At 41.1% G+C, this 21,967-nt stretch overlaps 1 protein-coding gene across 4 annotated transcripts in view; it reads left to right on the forward strand.

Annotated features, from left to right (window-relative positions):
• SDCCAG8 (SHH signaling and ciliogenesis regulator SDCCAG8) overlaps positions 1 to 21,967 on the forward strand; it is a 98,690-nt gene that overhangs the window by 64,387 nt on the left and 12,336 nt on the right. For all 4 annotated transcript variants that reach the window (XM_033144372.1, XM_033144371.1, XM_033144369.1 and 1 more), the window contains exon 16: positions 2,851 to 2,982. In XM_033144372.1, the coding sequence (XP_033000263.1) occupies positions 2,851 to 2,982 (132 nt within the window). The remainder of the gene's footprint in view (positions 1 to 2,850; positions 2,983 to 21,967) is intronic.

Consider the following 21,967-nt stretch of genomic DNA (forward strand, 5'->3'; position numbering starts at 1 on the left):
AGTGCCAAATGTATTGGCTGCATTGAGGCATCACAATAAATTATGGCTTATCGTGACAATCAGAAGCCTAACCTCCTTCTGGGCTTGCATTGTCCCACCTCTCCTCTCTGCCTCCAGCCACAGCTGGCTTGGGATATGGCACCTCACCAACACTACTAAGAAGTAAGAGTAGACACAGCTTTGGGTCTGAAGCCCAGACATTTGTTAACATGCTTCAGAATGTAGTAAAAAATCCCATTCTCTTTATATAGTGTGTGTTGAGATCTGTCCCCAAACTCTGATTTGTATGGAAGACTCACATTGTTATAATAGTGTGCTATTGTTCAAAGAGCATTTCACTTTCTAATTGAGAGACAATATAAGCAAGATTCATTGCTCCAGTTAAATGATATATTTAATTGTAGTTGTTTACACTTGCTCCTTCACCGTCACAGTTTATTCTCTGATGCTGACTGGTTTGTACCTATTTTGCTCTGTAGCTGTTGGTGTGTAGAATCTATAATAATAAAAATTGTAATGAGCAAAAATTTCCCTACATATATGGGCGGATCTGGAAGTGCTTGATTTACTCCCCTCAAGCTGCACAGTTGACACTGTGTACACATGCAAATGTAAAAATACAGTACTGCAGTGTTCTCTGTATAATTTTGCTTACCCTCTGTTTGGGTTGTCCCAAAGTTTGAGGCTTGTGGATTGATGCTGACACTGTCCATTGTGTATTTGTGATTTGCGTTTGTAATTAAGGGCAACAATGGGAGTCCATTGGGTCTCGTTATATATAATGGTTGGTTTAATTTGTTTCACTTCTATCTTGTTAATTGTAAATTGATCATTAAGATTTGAATTCTAATCTGTCACTAGGGTTGAGTGTATTGAAGCTAGAGAAATGATCCTGTTTTTAATCACTGATGATGAGAAACAAATTTTACCATTTCAGTAATATTGCTGTCCATATATTTTAACACTGTATTTTATGGTGTTATAAATATTGTTAATGACTTTTAGTGTAGTTTTTACTGTTTGACTATAATGGATAAATTATATTACCATTTTGGCAACAGTAGGCATCCAACTGTGTGAGTTTAATTGAAGTAAAGAACACGCACCCGGTTGAACTGTTTTTCTGCATGTTTGATTGGTGCTCTATTAGAAGACGGCAGTCATTACACTGAAGCACTGTGAGGAGAACATTTGCCCAAGGTAGAGAATCAGAATGCCAGACATTCTGAAAAACCTACTACAGCAGTGATACTCAGCCCCTTTTCTGAATTATCGAGTTTTCAATTAAAATCAATAGAACCTACCTCACATTAATTATAATACTATGAAATGGTCAGATTCGTGAGAAATGAAAAAAACCATTCTAATGGACAAAGCATCTAGGTTGGAATTTCTATGCTGCCTACCAAAGGTTGGGAGAAGAAAGCTGGCTATGAGCCACCTTTGTACATATCATAAATGTTGAATTGATTTAAAGGATAGTGCAGCTTTTGAGAACATCAGATTTACAGGGGCTTCTGATGTTTTATTTTGCAAACCTACTGCAATCGTACTATTTCCATCACTCTGCTTAGAATTCAGACAAACTTGTTGGGCAAGTAGCAAAACCTAGAGTCTAAGCTAGACTTCACCCCAAGGAATCCCTTCTGCAGTTAAATGGTTGGACCCCAGCTCTGTCCCTGGGGGCCCAAGTAACCTCAGTGGCTAGAAGCCACTTTTACCAGTTTACCAGTTTTGCCTGGTATGACAGCTTATGACTGTTTCTGAACTGGGAAAACTTGGCCACAGTAGTTCAGGCATTGGTGACTTCAAGATTGGATTACTGCAGTGCACTCTATGTGGGGTTTTCCTTGACTTTGACCTGGAAACTGCTGCTAATGCAGATTGCTGCAGCATATAAACCTCTGCTGGTTGCCGAGGTGCTAGTTACACCCAGGCCAAGTTCAAGGTGTTACTGTTGTTATATAAAGCTCTTAATGGCTTGGGATCACCTTACCCAGCATGTGACCACTCAACTTCTTTAATCTGTGGAACTGGTACTATTACAGGTGCCACACAATACTTGTTCTGCCCTTCTATGAAATCTTTCTTTTATTGTGGGAATACCTACACTTTGGAACTCCCTGCCTATGGGCATCAGGTAGACACATTCACTGTGTTCTTTTTGGTGCCTGCTTAAAACATTTTTGTTTAGGCAAGTATTTCTAGACATGTAGGTGCTGATGTGTTTTAATCTTTTTCTCGTTTACTGCTTATTTTAACTGCCTTTATGGGTAATGTTAATATTTCTTAGAAGCTGCTTAGAGGTTTTGTTACTCTCCAGCACTATATAAATTTTGTTAGGTAAAACAGATAATGAGAAAAGAAAAGAGATACTTTATGTTGAACAAATCTGTAGAAATCAATTTATTTTCCTGTACTGTTTTATTAACATTTGTATAAAGCCTTTTTGTAGTGTGGAATTTCTTGCAGTGTCCATTCCATTTCTTGTGCATTTATGGAGGTGTAAGTTCACAGAGTTCAGTGGAAATTATTTCCCGTTAAATATTTAGGATTGCAGTTTTGCAAGAACTTTATAATATCCTCTTCTTGCCTGGTGGTTCATATCAAAGAACGTATAGTATTGTATAAGGTGAGTTTCATGCATTACTAATAGCCATCTTTCTTGTAAACTCATCTGCCAAAAAAATATTCCATACAATTTGTAAGCCAACTGCTGCAATACTTATTTTAATTTAAAAGTAAGTAAGATGCTTCCCATGCAGATGTGCACTGGACTTTTGTTAAGATGGTTGCACACTGCAGGATAAAATCTGGCAACATCCATCATCAGTGTGCTTAATTCTCCAGGTCTGAAGTCAGCCAGCTTACTCAGGAAAACGAATATGTCCATGACAGACTTGAGAAAATGCTGAAAAGGAATGATGAATTGGAGGAGCAGTGTATCCAACATGGAAGGATGCATGAGAAAATGAAGCAAAGGTAGGAGGATTTAGTAATTTATCTCTGTGTGGGTCTACTATAACAAACCTTGTGGTTCCTTTGATGTGCATGTTCTTAAGTTTCAGGAACAAGACCAAACTATTTTAGACTATGGTTTCATTGTGTAAATATTCTGGGTATTGTTTCAATACACATGCACTGTATGTTAAGCATGTATACATGCACCCTATATTAATCGAGCACTTTGCAAAAATCCCCAGTTAATTTCACCCACGATTTTAGACTGTTTATATTGTCTGCACTGACACTCATATGAATGGTCCAAATATATGTTATTCAAATATGCTTGCGCCCTATTAAGCAGCAAGTATGCTTGTGTCTTAATCCTTCATTAACTGGCATATTTTTCACTGACTTTCTTTTAAAAAACCTTTTTTACTTCCTTATCGCAGATCTGTAAAACTTGAAATCTCATTTAAATATCAACAGAACAGCAGTTACCTTTTAAATAAAATGCTTGAACACAGAATGTGTTTTCGCTCCCTACTCAGTTGAGGCTAGCATCGACTTTGATTTTAGGTCTAGGCGCCACACTCTCCATAGCAATAACTGAATAGGGAGTGGGGTCAAGTCTCCTTCGTTTCCCCTGTTCCTCTTGCTGAGAGAGAGGTGGTAATTGGTATGGTTACATCTGACCCAATGTAATACTACAGAGCAGTCATTGCTGAAAAGTTGTAGAGCAGCACTTGAAATTTTTCTGATGGAGGCTATTCTCTCCCATCTCACGTGATTCCGCTTTGTATTCAGTTGCAAATCAAAGCTCTTGCTTGTTGCCTCAGAGGCAGCTGACCTTCTCTAACATGCCATCTGCAATCACCCCTACATCTGCTTAAGAAATGCCACTTCTCTGTTTTTTTCCTCTCGCTGAATTTCTAAATGTCTTACTTGCTGTTTATGAATCTTGTCGTTTATAATCCTTTGGCCCAATTTCCAGTCCCCTTGGTAATATTCATATCAGAATCTATTAAGTTGCATTTTAGGAATCAAATGCTTTATAAATGGCAACGTGTTTGCATTTGCTGATTTGGTAATTTTATCTACATTATGGACTGTTTCCTTATACATCCATTCTCTGCTAAACTACCATTTTCTCCAAGGAGGGACTCAACTGGATGTCAGAGGACTCTTTCCTGCTTTATAGTTTGCTTCATGTCATGTCCCACAGTTTCAAACTCAAAGGACCCTCAAAGTGGCTTTATCTCGATTTCTGCTTGTCTCAGTGAGTTGAGGTAGAATCTTGAGTGTCTGTCTTTTCTGTTCATGGAAAGAGAGATTCAAACCTTTCTCTTCAGGTTTGTTGAGGAGAAGGAATAGGACTTTTTCCTACCCAGTGAATCCCCCACAGATAGCTAGAGGAATAATTCAGAAGGTTATTACCATTTTAGAATGAAGAGAATTCTGTTGACAGCAAGGCAGGGAGTTTTCATGGCTTGATCTAGTGTTCTGATCAAGAGAAATAATAGTACCGCTCTATTATGCCTTGGTCAGACCACACACAGAGAACTGTGTCAGTACTAAGCACCACAATTTAAGAAGGATATTGACAAGCTGGAAAGTGTGCCGAGTAGGGCAGCCAAGATGATAAAGAGCCTTATGAGCAACAGTTGAGGAAGTTAGGTATGTTTAGCCTGGAAAAGAGGAGACAGCTATATTCAGATATCTAACGGGCTGTCATATGGAAGATGGAACAAGCTTGTTTTCTCCTACTCTGGAGGCTAGAACCCAAACCAATGGATTCAATTTACAAGAAAGGAGATTCCAACTAAACATCAGCAAGGACTTTCTGACAGTATGAGCTCTTTGATAGTGGAACGGTCTCCCTCAGGATAGTGGTGGACTCTCCTTCCTTGGAGGTTTTGAAGCAGAGGTTGGATGGCCATCTGTCACGGATGCTCTTAGTTGAGATTCTTGCATTGCAGGGGATTGAACTAGATGACCCTTGGGGTCCCTTCCAACTCTAAGATTCTATGATTCTATCAATGTCTTTAAGCCTACCTGTGTATTCACATCAGAACCAGCCATGTTTAGGTATGTTAACACCACTAAATAGAAAGCTTTGAAGTGCCAACCTATTGGTTAGGGCTTATCTAATTTACCATGTGAATAAGAATCCCCCAGAGTGCAAGTTCTTCCAAACTGGTGACCTTGTATCTTTTCTTTTACCTTTAGAGCATAGTAGCAACACACTGCATTTTTCACCACTGTACTAAAATATATACTTGGCCAACATATGAAACATCATTACCATGGCAGTGCCTTAGGGCAGAGAGAACAGCTCAGAAATATGATAGACAGACAGGATTTTAAAATGCTAAGTCCTCTCTTGTTTCTTATCTCTGAATGAGGCATGCTCATGTATTTATAATTAAAACAGAAAAGTATATAAAACAAAAAGATGGTTTAAAAACCATACCTTTTCATATAGAATAGCCACTCTTTCCTCAATTACACTAGCTTGTCATCTTCCTGATATGGGTAACTCCAAAACACAGTTTTAGAGTCTATGTAGCTCCTTCACTTGCTATATACATCTATGTGCATCATTAATATTTTTTTAAAGGGCTTTTAACACATACTTGATCTCTTTCAAGTACAACAGTTCAAAGGAAAAGCCTAGAGGATGGCAGTTTGGGGCAGATGTGTGTCTATTCCTCAGGCATCAGTGGCTGTATGTTAACAATTTTTTTTAAAAAAAAATGTTGCAGCCATCTGTGTAACAAGACAGCAGAGATCTGCACTTGCCTGCTACTATAAATAAGAAGGAATCTTGTCTGGCTTCAGAGAAGTTGGATTTATAAAGACTTGATGTGTCAAATCCTAATTGTGTACCATGCTGCTGGGATGTGTTGGCAGCCAAGAACCTGAAGTGGTCTTCCCTTAGACATTTTAGGGAAGCACAGCATTTCTGGAAGCTGTCTCTCTAACGTATGTGTGATTTGAAGGTTGTGTTTTTTTAATGTGCGCTTCACCCAACGGAATTGCCTGGTTTTCCCCTTCCTTCCTTCTCTCTTTCTCTTCCCCCTCTCCTCCCACATGGACAGTATATATGACTAAACAACAACACTACTGTGAACTTTAAATCTTCAAGTGACCCATTTAATTCAATGAGTGAAATCATGGTAAAAGGGTGGATGGTTGCAATTAACTTACTGTTTCTATAAACATAATAATAATAATAATAATAATAATAATAATAATAATAATGTATTATTTGTATCCCACCCATCTGGCTGGGTCTCCCCGGCCACTCTGGGCAGCTTCCAACAAATATTAAATACATTAGAATATCACAGATTAAAACTTCCTTAAACAGGGCTGCCTTCAGGTATTTACTAAATGTCAGGTAGTTCTTTATCTCTTTGATCTCTGATTGGAGGGCGTTCCACAGGGCGGGCGCCACTACTGAGAAGGCCTCTGCCTGGTTCCCTGTAACCTCACTTCTTGCAGTGAGGGAACCTCCAGAAGGTCCTTGGTGCTGGATCTCAGTGTCCGGGCTGAACGATGGGGGTGGAGACGCTCCTTCAGATATACAGGACCAAGGCAGTTTAGGGCTTTAAAGGTCAGCACCAACACTTTGAATTGTGCTCAGAAACGTACTGGGAGCCAATGTAGATCTCTCAGGACTGGTGTTATGTGGTCCCGGCGGTCACTCCCAGTTACCAGTCTAGCTGCCGCATTCTGGATCAATTGCAGTCACCTTCAAAGGTAGCCCCACATAGAGCGCATTGCAGTAGTCCAAGCAGGAGATAACCAGAGCATGCACCACTCTGGCAAGACAGTCTGTGGGCAGGTAGGGTCCCAGCCTGCATACCAGATGGAGCTGGTAGACAGCTGCCCTGGATACAGAATTGAACTGCACCTCCATGGACAGCTGTGAGTCCAAAATGACTCCCAGGCTGCGCACCTGGTCCTTCAGGGGCACAGTTACCCCATTCAGGACCAGGGAGTCCCCCACACCCACCCGCCCCCTGTCCTCCCAAAACAGTACTTCTGTCTTGTCAGGATTCAACATTGTAGAAATCGTGCAGTCAGTTCTGTTTAGAAAATGTGCTGTGGATTAACAACCAGTTTGTTTTTACTTTATAACTGGCTTTCATTTTTTAAAACCCTAGGGTATGATCCAGACCACTATGTGCTCAACTCCCACACAGATGATTCCCAAATGTTGAATAAAATCTGGTTTGCTTCCTATTGTGCCCCTGTGTACACACAAATGGGCATGAAAACAAGCAGTACAATAGGGTACTAGACGAAATGGGCAATCTGGGTACATCTCCCATATCTTCATCCGTCGCACTTTCCCATCTTGACATAAGTTACTTGTACTCTGGGACCATGCCTGGATGTAGACAGGAGGAAAGGGGTGTGCAAGGATTCTTCGTAGGAGGGTCTGGAACCTGTGGTGATCTGGATTACTTTACAAACAACTTGAATTATCTGTCATGTGCAGCAGGTCTAGTGTGGTTTCTGCACAGCGATGGATGCTATGTTTGTGTAAAGATTCTGCCCAACACACAAGAGAAGAACAATACACTTCTTTCAGTTTTATGGCATTGCATAGATGGATATTGTTGTGAAAAATGTTTTTTTCCTAAAGCACTACTTTATACATAGAAATAGATATGAACATTTTGCACCACATGAATTGCTAGACTGAATGGGTACATTTTTGTCCTGAATTTCATCATACAGATTTTTTTAAAAAAGCTATTTACAACAATCTCTGGTGCAGTATGACCAACTATTTAGCAACTTATGTTCAAAATAAGCAAATAATGTAATGATGTGGAAATACATTGTCTGCAATCTTCACATTTCTGAATGTTTAGAACGGGTAGCCAACAAGTTGCTAGACTACAACTCCCATCATACCTGACCATTGATGATGCAACTGGAGCTGATGGGAGTTGGAGTACAACAACATTTAGAGAGTACCACATGGACTATCTCTAGTTTACTATATAAAGAAAGCAATGATGCAAATCCATTTATCGGATTGTGTACAATAAGTATCTAAGACTATTTAGGTCACGCTTGAAAAAAATTACTTGGCAAACATTCTTGATCAGTTTCGCACCATTGTTTTTCCAGCTGAAGCATGGCTAAGTCATATGATGAGTTTCTTTATGCCCCACAGTGTCACTCTTTGGAGTCAGCCACAGGTAGAAGAACTAAACGTCACCAGTAAATGATATCCTTCATATTCTTAGGTACCTTTCAAACAATGGAGCTGCTAATAAGATGCTTGTGAAAACAGGATATTGCTGTGTGTGAGCACACACACTCCTATTTTAAATTCTGTTTAAGCCATACATTTTTTTTTTTCTTTTTAAAGAATTTCTGCCATGGCCGAGATTAGAATTTGGTACCAAAAAATCCTGTTTGCATGGCCCAAACTTTCAGTATGTTTTATCTTACGGAAAGCTTCAAGCTGCTAATCTAAGATCAAAGGATTGAGTCAATGCAACATAATCCTAGCAGATTTATCGAAGAAAATTGTCTAAGTAATACTAGATAACAAGAACAGCATGATATATCCCATAACAAGCTTCTGTTTCAGAAGCTACTCAGGAAATACCCATGAACAGAAGTTACCGTCACAGAAAATACCCTCCTTTTACTTTCAGATCTATATTGTGTAATAATTCTTAATGGGACTCTGCTGCTTCTAATAACATATTCTCCTGGAGTCACCTAGTTTGGTCGTCCTAGGGGATTTTAACATCCATGCCGACACGACCTTACAAGGGGCCGCTCGGGACTTCGTGGAAGCATGGCCTCCATGGGGCTGTCCCTGAATAAGTCTGGTCCAACTCATAGCCGAGGACATGCCTTAGACCTGGTATTCACCTCTATGGATGTTGGTGATCTGACATTAAAAAAAAGTGAAACTAAAGAAGTGCCATGGTCAGATCACTTCCTGGTACAACTGGACTTCTCCGCAACCCTTCCCCTCTGCAGGGAGGTGGGACCAATTCGGATGGTCCGCCCCGCCACTTAATGGATCCAAATGGTTTCCAGAGAGTGGTAGGGGATACTTTATCCCATGTTGATGGCCTTTCAGCCGATTCCCTGGTGGCCCGCTGGAATGTGGAGCTAACCAGGGCTATTGACTGTTTGGCTCCGAAGCGCCCTCTCCGGTTGCATGGAGCCCGGACAGCCCCGTGGTTTTCCCCGGAGCTGAGGGCGATGAAACAATCGTTGAGACGGCTAGAGCGCCGGTGGCAGAAAACCCATTCTGAATCCGACCGAACACAGGTTAGAGCTCAACGTCGAGCCTACCAAGTGGCGATAGCGACGGCGAAGAAGACTTTCTTCACCGCCTCTATTGCATCTGCGGAAAATAGCAGCAGGAGACTCTTTCAGGTGGTTCGGAATCTATCGGAGCCACCTTCGTCATCGGGGCCTGGTAGGGACCCCAAGATCTCCTGCAATGCGTTTGCAAAGTTTTTTGCAGATAAAATCGCTCAGATTCGGAAAGAGATAGACTCCACCGTGGGAGCAGGGCCAGGGCGGGAGAGTGCCAGAGTCCTGTCTAGTCCAGTTGCGTGGGATCAATTTCAGTCTGTTACCTCCGAGGATGTGGACAGGCTGCTTGGACGAGTGAAACCAACCACCTGTCTCCTTGATCCTTGCCCATCCTGGCTTATAAAGCTAGCCGGGAGGGGCTGGGCGATGGGCTGCGCGGGGTGGTGAATGCTTCCCTCTGTGAGGGAGCCTTCCCAGCCCCGCTGAAAGAGGCGGTCATTAAACCGCTTCTTAAAAAAACATCTTTAGACCCGGCCAATATGGCCAACTATCGCCCAGTCTCAAATCTACCATTCTTGGGCAAGGTGATTGAGAGGGTGGTTGCTGAACAACTCCAGGCACGCCTGGAAGAAGCGGACCATTTGGATCCCTTCCAATCGGGATTCAGGCCTCACCATGGGACTGAAACCGCCTTGGTCGCGCTGGTCGATGATCTCCGGCGGGCTAGGGACAAAGGTGAGAGCTGTTTCCTAGTTCTGCTGGATCTCTCAGCGGCCTTTGACACCATCGACCATAACATCCTTCTAGACCGGCTAGAGGGGTTGGGAGCTGGAGGCACTGTTATACAGTGGTTCCGCTCCTTCCTCCTGGGCCGTGTTCAGAAAGTGGTGGTGGGGGATGAGTGTTCAGACCCCTGGGCTCTCACTTGTGGGGTGCCTCAGGGTTCTGTCCTCTCCCCCATGCTTTTTAATATCTATATGAAGCCGCTGGGAGAGATCATCAGGGGGTTTGGGCTGGGTGTTCATCAGTATGCGGATGATACCCAGCTCTACCTCTCTTTCAAATCAGAACCAGTGAAGGCCGTGAAGGTCCTGTGTGAGTGCCTGGAGGCGGTTGGAGGATGGATGGCGGCTAACAGATTGAGGTTGAATCCTGACAAGACAGAAGTACTGTTCTTGGGGGACAGGAGGAGGGCAGGTGTGGAGGATTCCCTGGTCCTGAATGGGGTAACTGTGCCCCTGAAGGACCAGGTGCGCAGCCTGGGAGTCATTTTGGACTCACAGCTGTCCATGGAAGCGCAGGTTAATTCTGTATCCAGGGCAGCTGTCTACCAGCTCCACCTGGTACGCAGGCTGAGACCCTACCTGCCCGCGGACTGTCTCACCAAAGTGGTGCATGCTCTGGTTATCTCCCGCTTGGACTACTGCAATGCGCTCTATGTGGGGCTGCCTTTGAAGGTGACCCGGAAACTGCAATTAATCCAAAATGCGGCAGCTAGGACTGGTGACTGGGAGTGGCCGCCGAGACCACATAACACCGGTCCTGAGAGATCTGCATTGGCTCCCAGTACGTTTCCGAGCACAATTCAAAGTGTTGGTGCTGACCTTTAAAGCCCTAAACGGCCCTCGGTCCTGTATACCTGAAGGAGCGTCTCCACCCCATCATTCAGCCCGGACACTGAGATCCAGCGCCGAGGGCCTTCTGTCTGTCCCTCACTGCGAGAAGCAAAACTACAGGGAACCAGGCAGAGGGCCTTCTCGGTAGTGGCGCCCGCCCTGTGGAACGCCCTCCCATCACAGGTCAGGGAAATAAACAACTACCTGACATTCAGAAAAAACCTGAAGGCAGCCCTTTTTAGGGAAGTTTTTAATGTTTGATATTGTTGTATTTGGTTTCTGTTGGAAGCCGCCCAGAGTGGCTGGGGAAATCCAGCCAGATGGGCGGGGTACAAATAATAAATATTATATTATTATTATTATTATTATTATATTTCTAGTGGTGTGGTTTGCCTTTTAATTGTGTATATTTAAATACCTGTCTAATTACATTTATCTCACTTTTCTTCATTCCATATTATGGATGCATCTATTTTTTAAAAAGCTTGGTTTCTGTGTAGAATCGCTGCAATATTTCAGAATGCACAATACGGGGTTTTGCAACTACCAACCAGAGAAAGATCCCGCACAGCAGTTCAGCAGCAAATACCCACTTTGGGTATTGAATAATAATGAGATCTTTGTACCGGCCTTACATGAACTCCAAATAGCAGTAAAATCTAATACCAGCCCATTGGCAAAGTACTTTAAGTGGTACCACATTTGCTTGAATTGCCATGCTCTCTCTGACTTAAGGTATTTTCGATTCTTTTTTTCATAGAGAGAGAACTTAAAATAAGTGCTGATGAGTATGCCATAAAGCATTGTTAAAGAAGTATTTCCAAAATTACATATTTGCTATTAATAGTTATACTGGGGACTCAAATGGAAGTCATGTTGGGAAGCAACACAAATTAATTTTACCTCTGTCCCATGGGTAGGCAAACTAAGGCCTGGGGGCGGGATACACCCCAATCGCCTTCTAAATCTGGCCTGTGGATGGTATGGGAACCAGCGTGTTTTTACATGAGTAGAATGTGTACTTTTATTTAAAATGCATCTCTGGGTTATTTGTGAGGCATAGGAATTCGTTCATTCCCCCCCCCAAAAAAAAAATAGTCCGGCCCCCAACAAGGTCTGAGGGACAGTGGACCAGCCCCCTGCTGAAAAAGGTTGCTGACCCTGCTCTACCTCATTTAATTCAGACAAAGGTATTTGTGCATTGTGGCTACTTACAGCACTACGTAGTGAGGCGAACACAGGAGGAAGGAAGTTTTCATTTTAAAATGTGCATTTTATCAAGAAGCTTACCTGGAGATATTTTTGGCAACTAACAACATTTGATATCTACAAGAAGCCAGCTTGCTTATAGTTGTCATCTTGTATTCATAGGAGCCAACTCCTAGGGCCCAAGGTCCCTCCCCCATAAATGTTTGAGGGAGCCAGGTCAAGTCGATCGGCATTGCCATTCAAATGGCGTGTGTGCACCGCATCTTATGATTGATTATGTGGGGTAGTGCTTACTGCCCCCACCCAATATTTATTCAAATTGCCACTTCTGCTTGTCTTTACTACTGCAACATGCATTCTTCTTTATTGTTTTTGGTATCATATTCTATGAAGTAATCTAATTCTCTGCACAATTGTTTGGAGAGCATAGTGTCAACATAGCTTTAAGTTTACCAAGTCTATAAATCATGATTGTGCACCCATTGGAGGGATATTTCTTTTATGCTGTTGAGGCAATTGCTAAGGAGACATGTATTTTTTTTCTGTGACCATTCCTATCACTTAGTTCTTGGTTGCATCTTTTATCTGGATCAGGATTTGTGTTGGGTTATGTGACTTACCACTTGCTAAGTTGATTCTTCTGTCAAATCCTGCATTATCAACTGGGCTTTTTGATGCTGAGCTTCGTCATTTGCTTTGTTGTGTCCATTTGGATTTATAAATTTTTACAATAAATTCCCTAAATTCCACCTTTGTGGAACTTAAATAACAATGCAAGTTCATGTGGTCCTGCTATCTGCTTCTTCCCCCAGAAAAAGAAAAAGAATGAAATGAATGAGATCTGTCAGCTAAGCATAATGTGTTATATTATTTCCGTTAACCTTTTTCTTTTCAGAAGGCTTAGGAGAGTTTGACCTGACCAAGCTAAGATAAAGCACATCTGTGTATTGCAAAATTCACAGTTGGACAATACCCTTATTAGAACCAACCAAAATGACACACACTGTAAAAGCAGATGGTCTTGAGCATAGCTGAACAGCAATTTTTTTTTCTGAAACAGCGAAAATACAGAAAGATTTTGTGGTTGCATTTTGGGTTCAGCAACTGCAGTATAGAACAGAACTGAGTGTTAAAATACTTTTGGGATGAAATTAAATGTGGGCCTCCTCAAAGAAGAAATATTGTATAACCAAGGATTGCAGTATAGCTGGCACTGTGCACATGCTAAAACTTGGGCTTTGCTCAACAGAACAGTGCACACTTGTTTCACAGAAGAAGCAAACCTTGGCATGGACTGACTGCCCATATTGAAAAGAGATTGCTGCCTTGCAGGGCCAGCCCAAGACATTTTGGCACCTGAGGCAAACCACAGGGTTTCCCACCAGGAAAGAAGGGGTGAGTGAAGATCTACATTAGGAACTAGGAGGGAATAAAGATCTACATCAGGATCTGCTGCCCCTGTGGATCCTGCTGCCCTGAGGCAATCACCTCACCTTGCCTCATGGGTGGGCTGGCCCTGATTACTTCTATGCACGAGATTGAGAATTGTAAGAATTCCAAATGTATGCTAATGCCTAATATATACCTATGCTATTTGCTAACTTCTAGCGCACACACAAGCCTCTAGTCTTCTTTAGCCCTGGCAAGAGCAAAAGCCTCCTTCCAAGTCACTCCCCCCACAGTAACATAATGAATAGCCATGTGGATTTCCGACCTAAGGCCAACCCTTTTACCTCCAGTTCTCACATGGAACACCTCAGTCACTCAAGTCCAAATATGGTATGAACTTAAGTCAACTTTATTCTAATTGGCTCTTGTCCTGCATCTTTTCCCCAAGGACTACCCAATCACTCTGCGGTGGAAAATATATATTGATTCATTTGCAGTGACTTAGCAAATTCACCTGTTGATTTGTCTTTTCTGTCCAGCCTCATCCTCAATCTAATCACCTTTTGTTTCAGGCAAGACCTCCTCTTAGGAAACCATATTTTAACTCTGTCACTAAGATACCATTTGGTCCTGATTTGGTGAGTTCTCTCCTCATGTATGGCTGTATTCAGCTAAATTGTTGAGCTAGCAGAAGTTGGGAGCAAGGATTCCCCAAAGTGCAATAAGAATTACACTTTCTCCTCCCCATGCGTATCCTGTGACATCCTCAAATCTGCTCTGGAGTGTTGGGGGGACTTCAGAAAGCAGAAGGAGAGAGGGGGAATTCTGTTGCACAAGGAAAATCCTTGTGCTGATGGAACCTTAGCTTTAAGCCACAAGTTTGTCAATGCTTTACGTCAAATGTGTCTGACCCAATGGTGCCTCCAAGGGAGTGAACTTCTCCAATATCAGCTAGAAGCTAGATCCCTTTCCTTTCCTTCTATACCTCATTCCCTTGCTTCTGTACGAGGACAAAAAAAAAATTGGAACTGCACCCAGTGAGTTCTAAAAAGCCCAAGTTACTTGCTTAGAGATTGTTTGGTGTGGAGTTGAAGGGCAGCCTACAAAGACCAACATCCTTTTGGTCCCACGCCATCATGGCCAGTGTCCTGGGTTATCCATGCTACACTTTTCAATATTTTCAGACTGCGGCATACATTCACAAGCTTGCTGCCTGGTTGCTCACAGAGCTCCAATATACACAGCCCTGAACACTTTGGTCACAGTGAAATTTACAAAACCTCCTTTCATTCTCTTCTCATTGGACCAGCTAACTATTAACTTTGCTGTTTTGCATGATGACTGCCATTTTAATTATGTGAATAAACATTCTTATATTTTTAAATCCTAAATTGGGACTTAGTTGTTTTTGCACATTCCCCAAAGTAAAGGTACAATGTAGCATCCGCCATGATGTGCAACAATCTCCAGATTGAAGAAACCAAATATTTATTGTTTCAGTTACTTAGAAAAATGTATAAACTGGCTGAAAAGCCCTTTAAAATAATATAAGCAATTTTCAATAAAGCAGAGGTAAAATCAGCAAAAGGTCAAGATCAGTACCGTATTTATTTCAGGGTTGTTGAAATAACATTCTTAAGCAGTCATCTAAAACAGTGTAGTGAGAGTGCCTGCCTGCTATTACTGTCCTTCTTTGTTCACCCGTATAACTTACATATTAGAGTAGCATATGATTAGGGACATATTCAGTCATGATAACAATTGGAAAAAACCATTAAGCTGAGAACACAAAGCTTTCTGACTGTCTAGATCCTTAACTTTTTTTGTAATCTATAAGTTGTTGTAGCCTGTACCATATTAGTATATACTGTGAAATCCAGTGTGCTGCATACATTTTCAATGTGCATCTTTGTTGAACATTACAGATAAGCAATTTAAAATGGTGAAATGAGGCATGTGTCAAAAGGTCTTTAGAAGACTGGATATGAGCAGAGTTGGCTGTCAAAATGTCAGTCCTGTGTCAACAAATCTACAGGATACGAAAGTGCCTAACATCTTGTCCTCTTTGGAGTTCCATTTTTAAAATAGCAATGAGGCATTCCGTGAAGTGCATTTCTGGGGATTATTGCATTTCTCAGGTGGCTGAAATCACTTGCCCTTCAGCCTTATGCCTTGCAACACCACCCGAGGCAAGCAATAATCCCCAGTAAAGCAGTGCCTGCCTTGTCTTATTGCTTAATTATTATACCTATTTAATGCTACTTAGAACATTGTCAGCTGTTGAGAAAGGTAATTATCACTAGTCAAATGACACACACTTTTTTGGCTGCCTTACGGATACACATTTTACTGGTACCTTGATACATAATGAAGCCTGATAGCAAAACTTTTGCTTGTCTCTTCTTCAAGCCCAGCTGTTTCCCTGCTAAATTCATCCCATCTGTCTCCCCTTCCGTAAGGCTGTAGGCAGTATAGCATAAGTACAGAAGCAGTTCAGTGCTATTTTGGATAAACATAGCTGAAATTTGAATCCTTGCCATTTGCAATGCACACATTTTGTTTTACTGCTGTAAAGAGAGCTGTCAAAATAAAAACTACATGGATAATTCACTGAAATGCAGTCAAATGTAAGGAAGATTAAAATGGAATAGACACAGAGACACACACTTAGGGTCAATTTTTATATAAGATGACATGGAATTGATGACCTCTTAACAACATTGAATCTTAAACACATGTCATTGTATGCAACAAGCACTCCAATCCGGTGACCAGTATAAGAGATGCCTTATCTCCAGAGTCCAACGCGGGTAGCGCTGTGGGTTAAACCATAGAGCCTAGGGCTTGCCGATCAGAAGGTCGGCAGTTCGAATCCCCTCGTTGGGCTGAGCTCCCGTTGCTCGGTCCCAGCTCCTGCCAACCTAGCAGTTCGAAAGTACGTCAAAGTGCAAGTAGATAAATAGGTACCGCTCCAGCGGGAAGGTAAACGGCGTTTCCGTGCGCTGCTCTGGTTCGCTAGAAGCGGCTTAGTCATGCTGGCCACATGACCCGGAAGCTGTACACCGGATCCATCAGCCAGTAAAGTGAGATGAGCCCCGCAACCCCAGAGTCGTCCACGACTGGACCTAATGGTCAGGGGTCCCTTTACCTTTACCTTTACTATACATGGAACAAGTAATTTACAGGGTTTACTTGGGCTTTCCCTCAATCCATGGTTTGGGGTAATTGTAATCAATCCAAAACAAGAGTAGGATCCATATTTCCATAGCTACATTGTTGTCTTGGGAATTGGAAAGTATTGCAACTACTGTATATGCAACCATTTTCATTTCATTTCCCCAGCATCTGTTACATCGCATTGTTTTTATGGAGTTAATTGAATTCCCCTGAAAGAGAATTTGCTTAATGACTGGGTAATATTATCAATACAGTGAGTAATATTCTGTATTTGGATATTTATTTTAGTGAGAAAGAAGGCGACTCAGTAGCCACTGAGATATGGTCTACATTTCTGGAAGCAGAGGTTCAAACCCAAATTTCTATTTCTTTCTAAAGATGTACCGGTAGATTCTGTGAAACTTAGGAACTCTTAGCAATATGGCTATCAACTCCCCATTTTTCATTTCTTCACATCACTGTCCATGAAGCAACCACACAGCTTCTATGCATATGGGTATGACCTGTAAACTCATCATTTTTTTCCCTACCACAGTATCTTCTCAATATGATGGTAAATTTGTGACTAGTATTTTGAAGCTCATTGGTAATATTCTTACTTTTCTCTGCTTGAATTGACTCTGATCAGGTACTATAATTTCCATTTGTGATCAGACCTTCTCATTTCTTTACATTTCTGGGCTTTTGAGGAGGATCAATGGATCCAGTTTACCCAAGATAATGACTTTTTGGCAAGGACACTAAAGCTGGGATTCCTGACCTTCCAATGCTAGTTTTACAGTGCTAACTTGAGCAGGGGTTTTCAGGGGTATTCCTAAGATAATGGGAAAAGGAAGCATTGGTATACACAGTGCACTGAATATGATAAGCAAAATGTTAAATAACACTGCTGTACTTTCTCTGGATTCTACAAAGCATTCTTCTCAGATTCTGTCCAGGCAATGATTGAGCCAAAATTAGCCCAGCACATTCATTCTTCTGCCTCAGGTGAGAATCTCCAAAATGTTGCAAATTAAAACTGCTATAAAGGAAGAAATGTCTCCTGGAAATGCAGATTTCTTTTTCAGCATGGAATTAGGGAATCCTAAGAAGGAAGATGACATTCCTAAGTGTAGACAGCTCAATAATAGGCGATGCAGAAAATTGTCTAGAATTAGCACATTGTTTTGAAATGACATTAGACCCTAGCATGAGGAACAGCGACTTTATATGAAGAGATTGCTCTTCTAAAACACATATGTGAACTAGAAATTCAGGCTGCTGCTGCATCCAATCACATATTATAACATCATCATCTAGCCAGAAAACTCCAAATGTTCAGGCATTGTTTTCAGATAAGAAATACTTCTACAGCCACAGTTTGACCAATTAATTATGACTGTGATTTTTTAGAGCAAATTTTAAGCTTTATAGTTTAGGAAAAAGCCTAGAAACAATGTGCATTTTCTCATGCAGGTATTTTGTATTTTTTAAAAATCTAAATGTGGGGTGGTTTCTAGAGTTGCTTAACATTAATTTTTATATATGGATAACTTTATGCATGAGAAAAATGTTTAATTTGTTGAATGGTATTTTCCAGATATGGCTAAAATGGTCTCATGTTTAAACATATAAAAAAGATGCATTAGTTATACCTGTATCACTGTTCAACATATTTAAGGGGATAAACAATATAGTAGAATGAGTAATTTCTCCATAATTACTCATTAGAAAAATAGATTGTTAGTAGTTTAGCAGGGGGCAGGGAGTCAAAACTTCAAAATGATACTAGAATATGGGGCGGGGGGGCAGAATATTTGTAGGATATAAAATCCCCATAATGCCTTCTAGCCAGTGTATTTGGTGTCGCACACACTCCTCTTGTTTCTGCTCTATTTATTCTGCTTGTATCTCTCAGGGTGGCTAACAACACACAAGTGAAATTTAGCAATAGCACATATATTCTGACAGTAGTAACTATAAATTTCTGGTAAATGCATTCTGGATTAGTAAAATTTTCTCATGATCATTAATCTGGTTTAGCAGTACTGAGCATTGTAAGTTTTGGATGTGCTAAGAGGTCTGTGGTGGAAGAAATGCTGTGTATTCCCCTCATAAGTGGATTTTGTTGTTGTTGTCAAATAGCAACTCGTCTGTGATACCTAAAGTAACCACTGATGGCAGCAGCCTGCTGAAATAGTGATTTTAATGTCCTATTTCCCCATCACCGCCATTAGCGCTTGTAGTGTAACAACTGGAAACCTGTGCTGAATTGAGTCACTCATTATTTGCATCCATGAATGTGGGAGCCTGCAATCTACAGTGGTCTAGCCAGAAATGTCAGCACATAATTTTTAATAGTCTAAGAAGAAGCTAACAGGCAAAAGTTAGTTCTAAAGCTGATTCAGATGCTGCACACTGAAACCTGTCCAGGCTAGGCTGGCTTTGCAGCTGGGGAACACCTGCATGGACACAACTGGCAGCATGGTCCTTCTCCAGCTGCAAGTGCAACCCAGCCTTAGAGAATTCCTACACAGATTAGGAGTCGTAGGTGAATGAAACTATCAACAGATGATCAGCCTAGCATGGCACAGAAGGTCCCACTGGAAAAAGGGTACAGGGAAGCTCCAAGTTCAAGGTGGAAAGCTGTACTGTTTGTCTAACCCTCCATTCCTAAAATTGTGTCATCAATTTGTGGATTGAGTGCCACAAAAGTGAGGGGATTGGGAATTATGAATGAAGGTGTTCTTAAGCATACAGCTAGTGAAAATCAGCAAATGTGAATAAGGAATATAAAGTACTTGAATTTGTGATGTCAAAATAGAAGTGGATTTTCACATGTTCCTAAACAGAGCATCTTAGAACTAAATTCTGCTCTAGGCAACTAGGGCTTTGACTAATCTGAAACAACAAAAGGTTTTGCACAGGAACAGCTAAGCGGTATCCAAAGCTCCTTGAAATCTTTTTCATCCATAGCATTCTGCTGATTGACTAGCACACGGGACAGTGCCAAATGGCCCTGACGGTAGGGCCCATGGAATGCCACTACTAGATTCACCCTGATGTAGTTTTTTAACAAAGCAGTCATGTACTACATAGGTACTTTAAGTAGGTGTAGCAGTACGATGTATGTTTATGCTGTGGGTGCATTTTCTGCCACTTGAAGAAAAGTGTGAGGTTTTTTATTTGCAGTCCTGCTACGACCTTACAACACGCTTGTCTGCACAGCAAGGCATCAGGTTGGATCATTGAGGCTTTTTAGCTAGAAAAACCTAATTAAGGCTGAGCCATGGTTGCCTCATTTTTGAGTACTCCGTACTTGTTGCTGTATTTTTAGTATGTGAACTTTAGTTTTTTAAAAACGTTGAAATAACAATTTCCCCCTTTACAAAAACAGCTAATGGGATTTTTCTACAACTTGCCAGAAATACTCATTTCCAGGCAGAGAGCAAGCATGGACAATTTCACACTTAACGTTGAACATTTCAGAAAGTTCTGAGTGCTGGAAAAGGAAGTGTTATACTGAAAATTACAGCTGGCACTATTCTCTATCAATCAATATTCATTTGAACAGTTAGCTGTTGATCTAAGGGAGTAAATGCCATCCTGTCAGGGGTGGGGGCTTCCTTCCTGACTTTTGAAAATAGAACGACTTCTTTGTGTGATGCGTGTGTATAATTATTCTGCTTTGTGTTCCAGTGGGCTTTTAGTACAATGGTTCTGTACCTTCACATGGACACAGAAGGCATGCTGAGCATGAAAATTCATTAAACTAATATGCATGACTGCGAGTGTTCAAGGGAGGGAAAGCATACTTTCACTTATGCTTGATGGTGCTCATTGTTCTCTACCACTCTCCCTTCAGACTTACAGTAAACTCTTTTTAAAGGGACACTCTTGTACCCAACTGGTGTGTCTCTGAACGTGCCCTTGCTTGCATATGCGGCGGACGCATACTCTGGACACAACTGCAAGGTCCTTTAGGTTTCCATAGATGTTGCACAAGTACCTTCATATAGTTCTGAGATCCCTCTGTGGGAGTGAAATTTCTCTGCTGGTGCTAGAAGCTAAAGGAGCATGCCAAAAGTAAGGGAGCAGAAGGAAGCTGGCCCCCAGCCAGATCTTTTGACCATTTTTCTTGATCGTGTCAGGGTCAAGGGGGGAGGAGGACTTTTAAGAACAATGGGCTGTAAAAGGATTGGACTGAAAGCATAAGAATGCTATGTGTGAGCAACCCAAAGGATTAATTTTTAAGTCAGACTCTTGTAACGTTTTGCTGTATTAATGTTTCAACAAAGAGTTGATTCAGTACTGGATATACAGTACATTTTTCAGCATTCAAGTGTATAAGTTGTAAAGAATATACAAACAGAAGCATTATTGTTTTATTATAAAATATGTTTTTAAAAAAATTGATATGCTTTTGGCTCTTAATTTTATTTTATTTTTTTACAAATCACTTAGAAAGACTTTTGTAGTGAGTGACTAAGAAGTCAATAAATAATGCTAATGCCAATAACATTATGTACCTAGTAGGCAGCCTTACTTATTTCTGTCTATGGCATGACTTCCTTTTGAATCTAACATCCTAATTTATCCTTAATGCATGCTGACATTTATCTCTCAGAGAATTGTTTCTGTAGCCTACCTTGTCTGCAGCTCCAACTTTACCAGTTTTCTTTTGTGTTGGAAATTAGTTGTGTAAAACTTCAACAAGATATTCAAATTACAAACCACTAGAAAATACTGTGAGTAGAATTTAATTTTTGCAGCCTGTCTTGCTGGCGGCTGGATTCCAAAAAAAGCAGGCTGGATGCATGCATGCCAGTGCAACCAGGATTTTAACAGTGTCAATAATCTTTGCTCATCATACTTCTACACACACACACACAGTCTGTGTCTCTGTGTGTTCATACAGATTTACTCACATACAAACCTTCACTCTGCCGGCTAACAAAGCAATGCTTCATTTATGTGTCTTTGATTCTTGTTTGGTTTACCCCGACAAATGAAATCCTGTCCCTCTCGTCAGTGAATTAGCTGCTTGTATATAAAATTACTGAGGCTTTGGTGTCTGAAGTGGCAAGGATTAGAATAATGAAAAAGCACGTTCCCTTTCACTGTAGTTTTTCATTCACTATTTTTTTTAAAAACTTCTCTGCTTCTAATTGTTGCTTGGAGAATTTAGTTACTGTAACAATGATTTATTTTTATACATATATACCTATGTAAGATTAAATAATCCCTCTCGTTAACTGCTCACAATATTAAAATTACTTCATCCGTTGGTTGGGTTTTTGTTTTTTGTTTGTTTTTTGAGAAGGGGAGCCTTGGAGGGAGAAGTA

Source organism: Lacerta agilis, chromosome 3, assembly GCF_009819535.1.
Source record: "Lacerta agilis isolate rLacAgi1 chromosome 3, rLacAgi1.pri, whole genome shotgun sequence".
Taxonomy (NCBI): Eukaryota; Metazoa; Chordata; class Lepidosauria; order Squamata; family Lacertidae; genus Lacerta; species Lacerta agilis.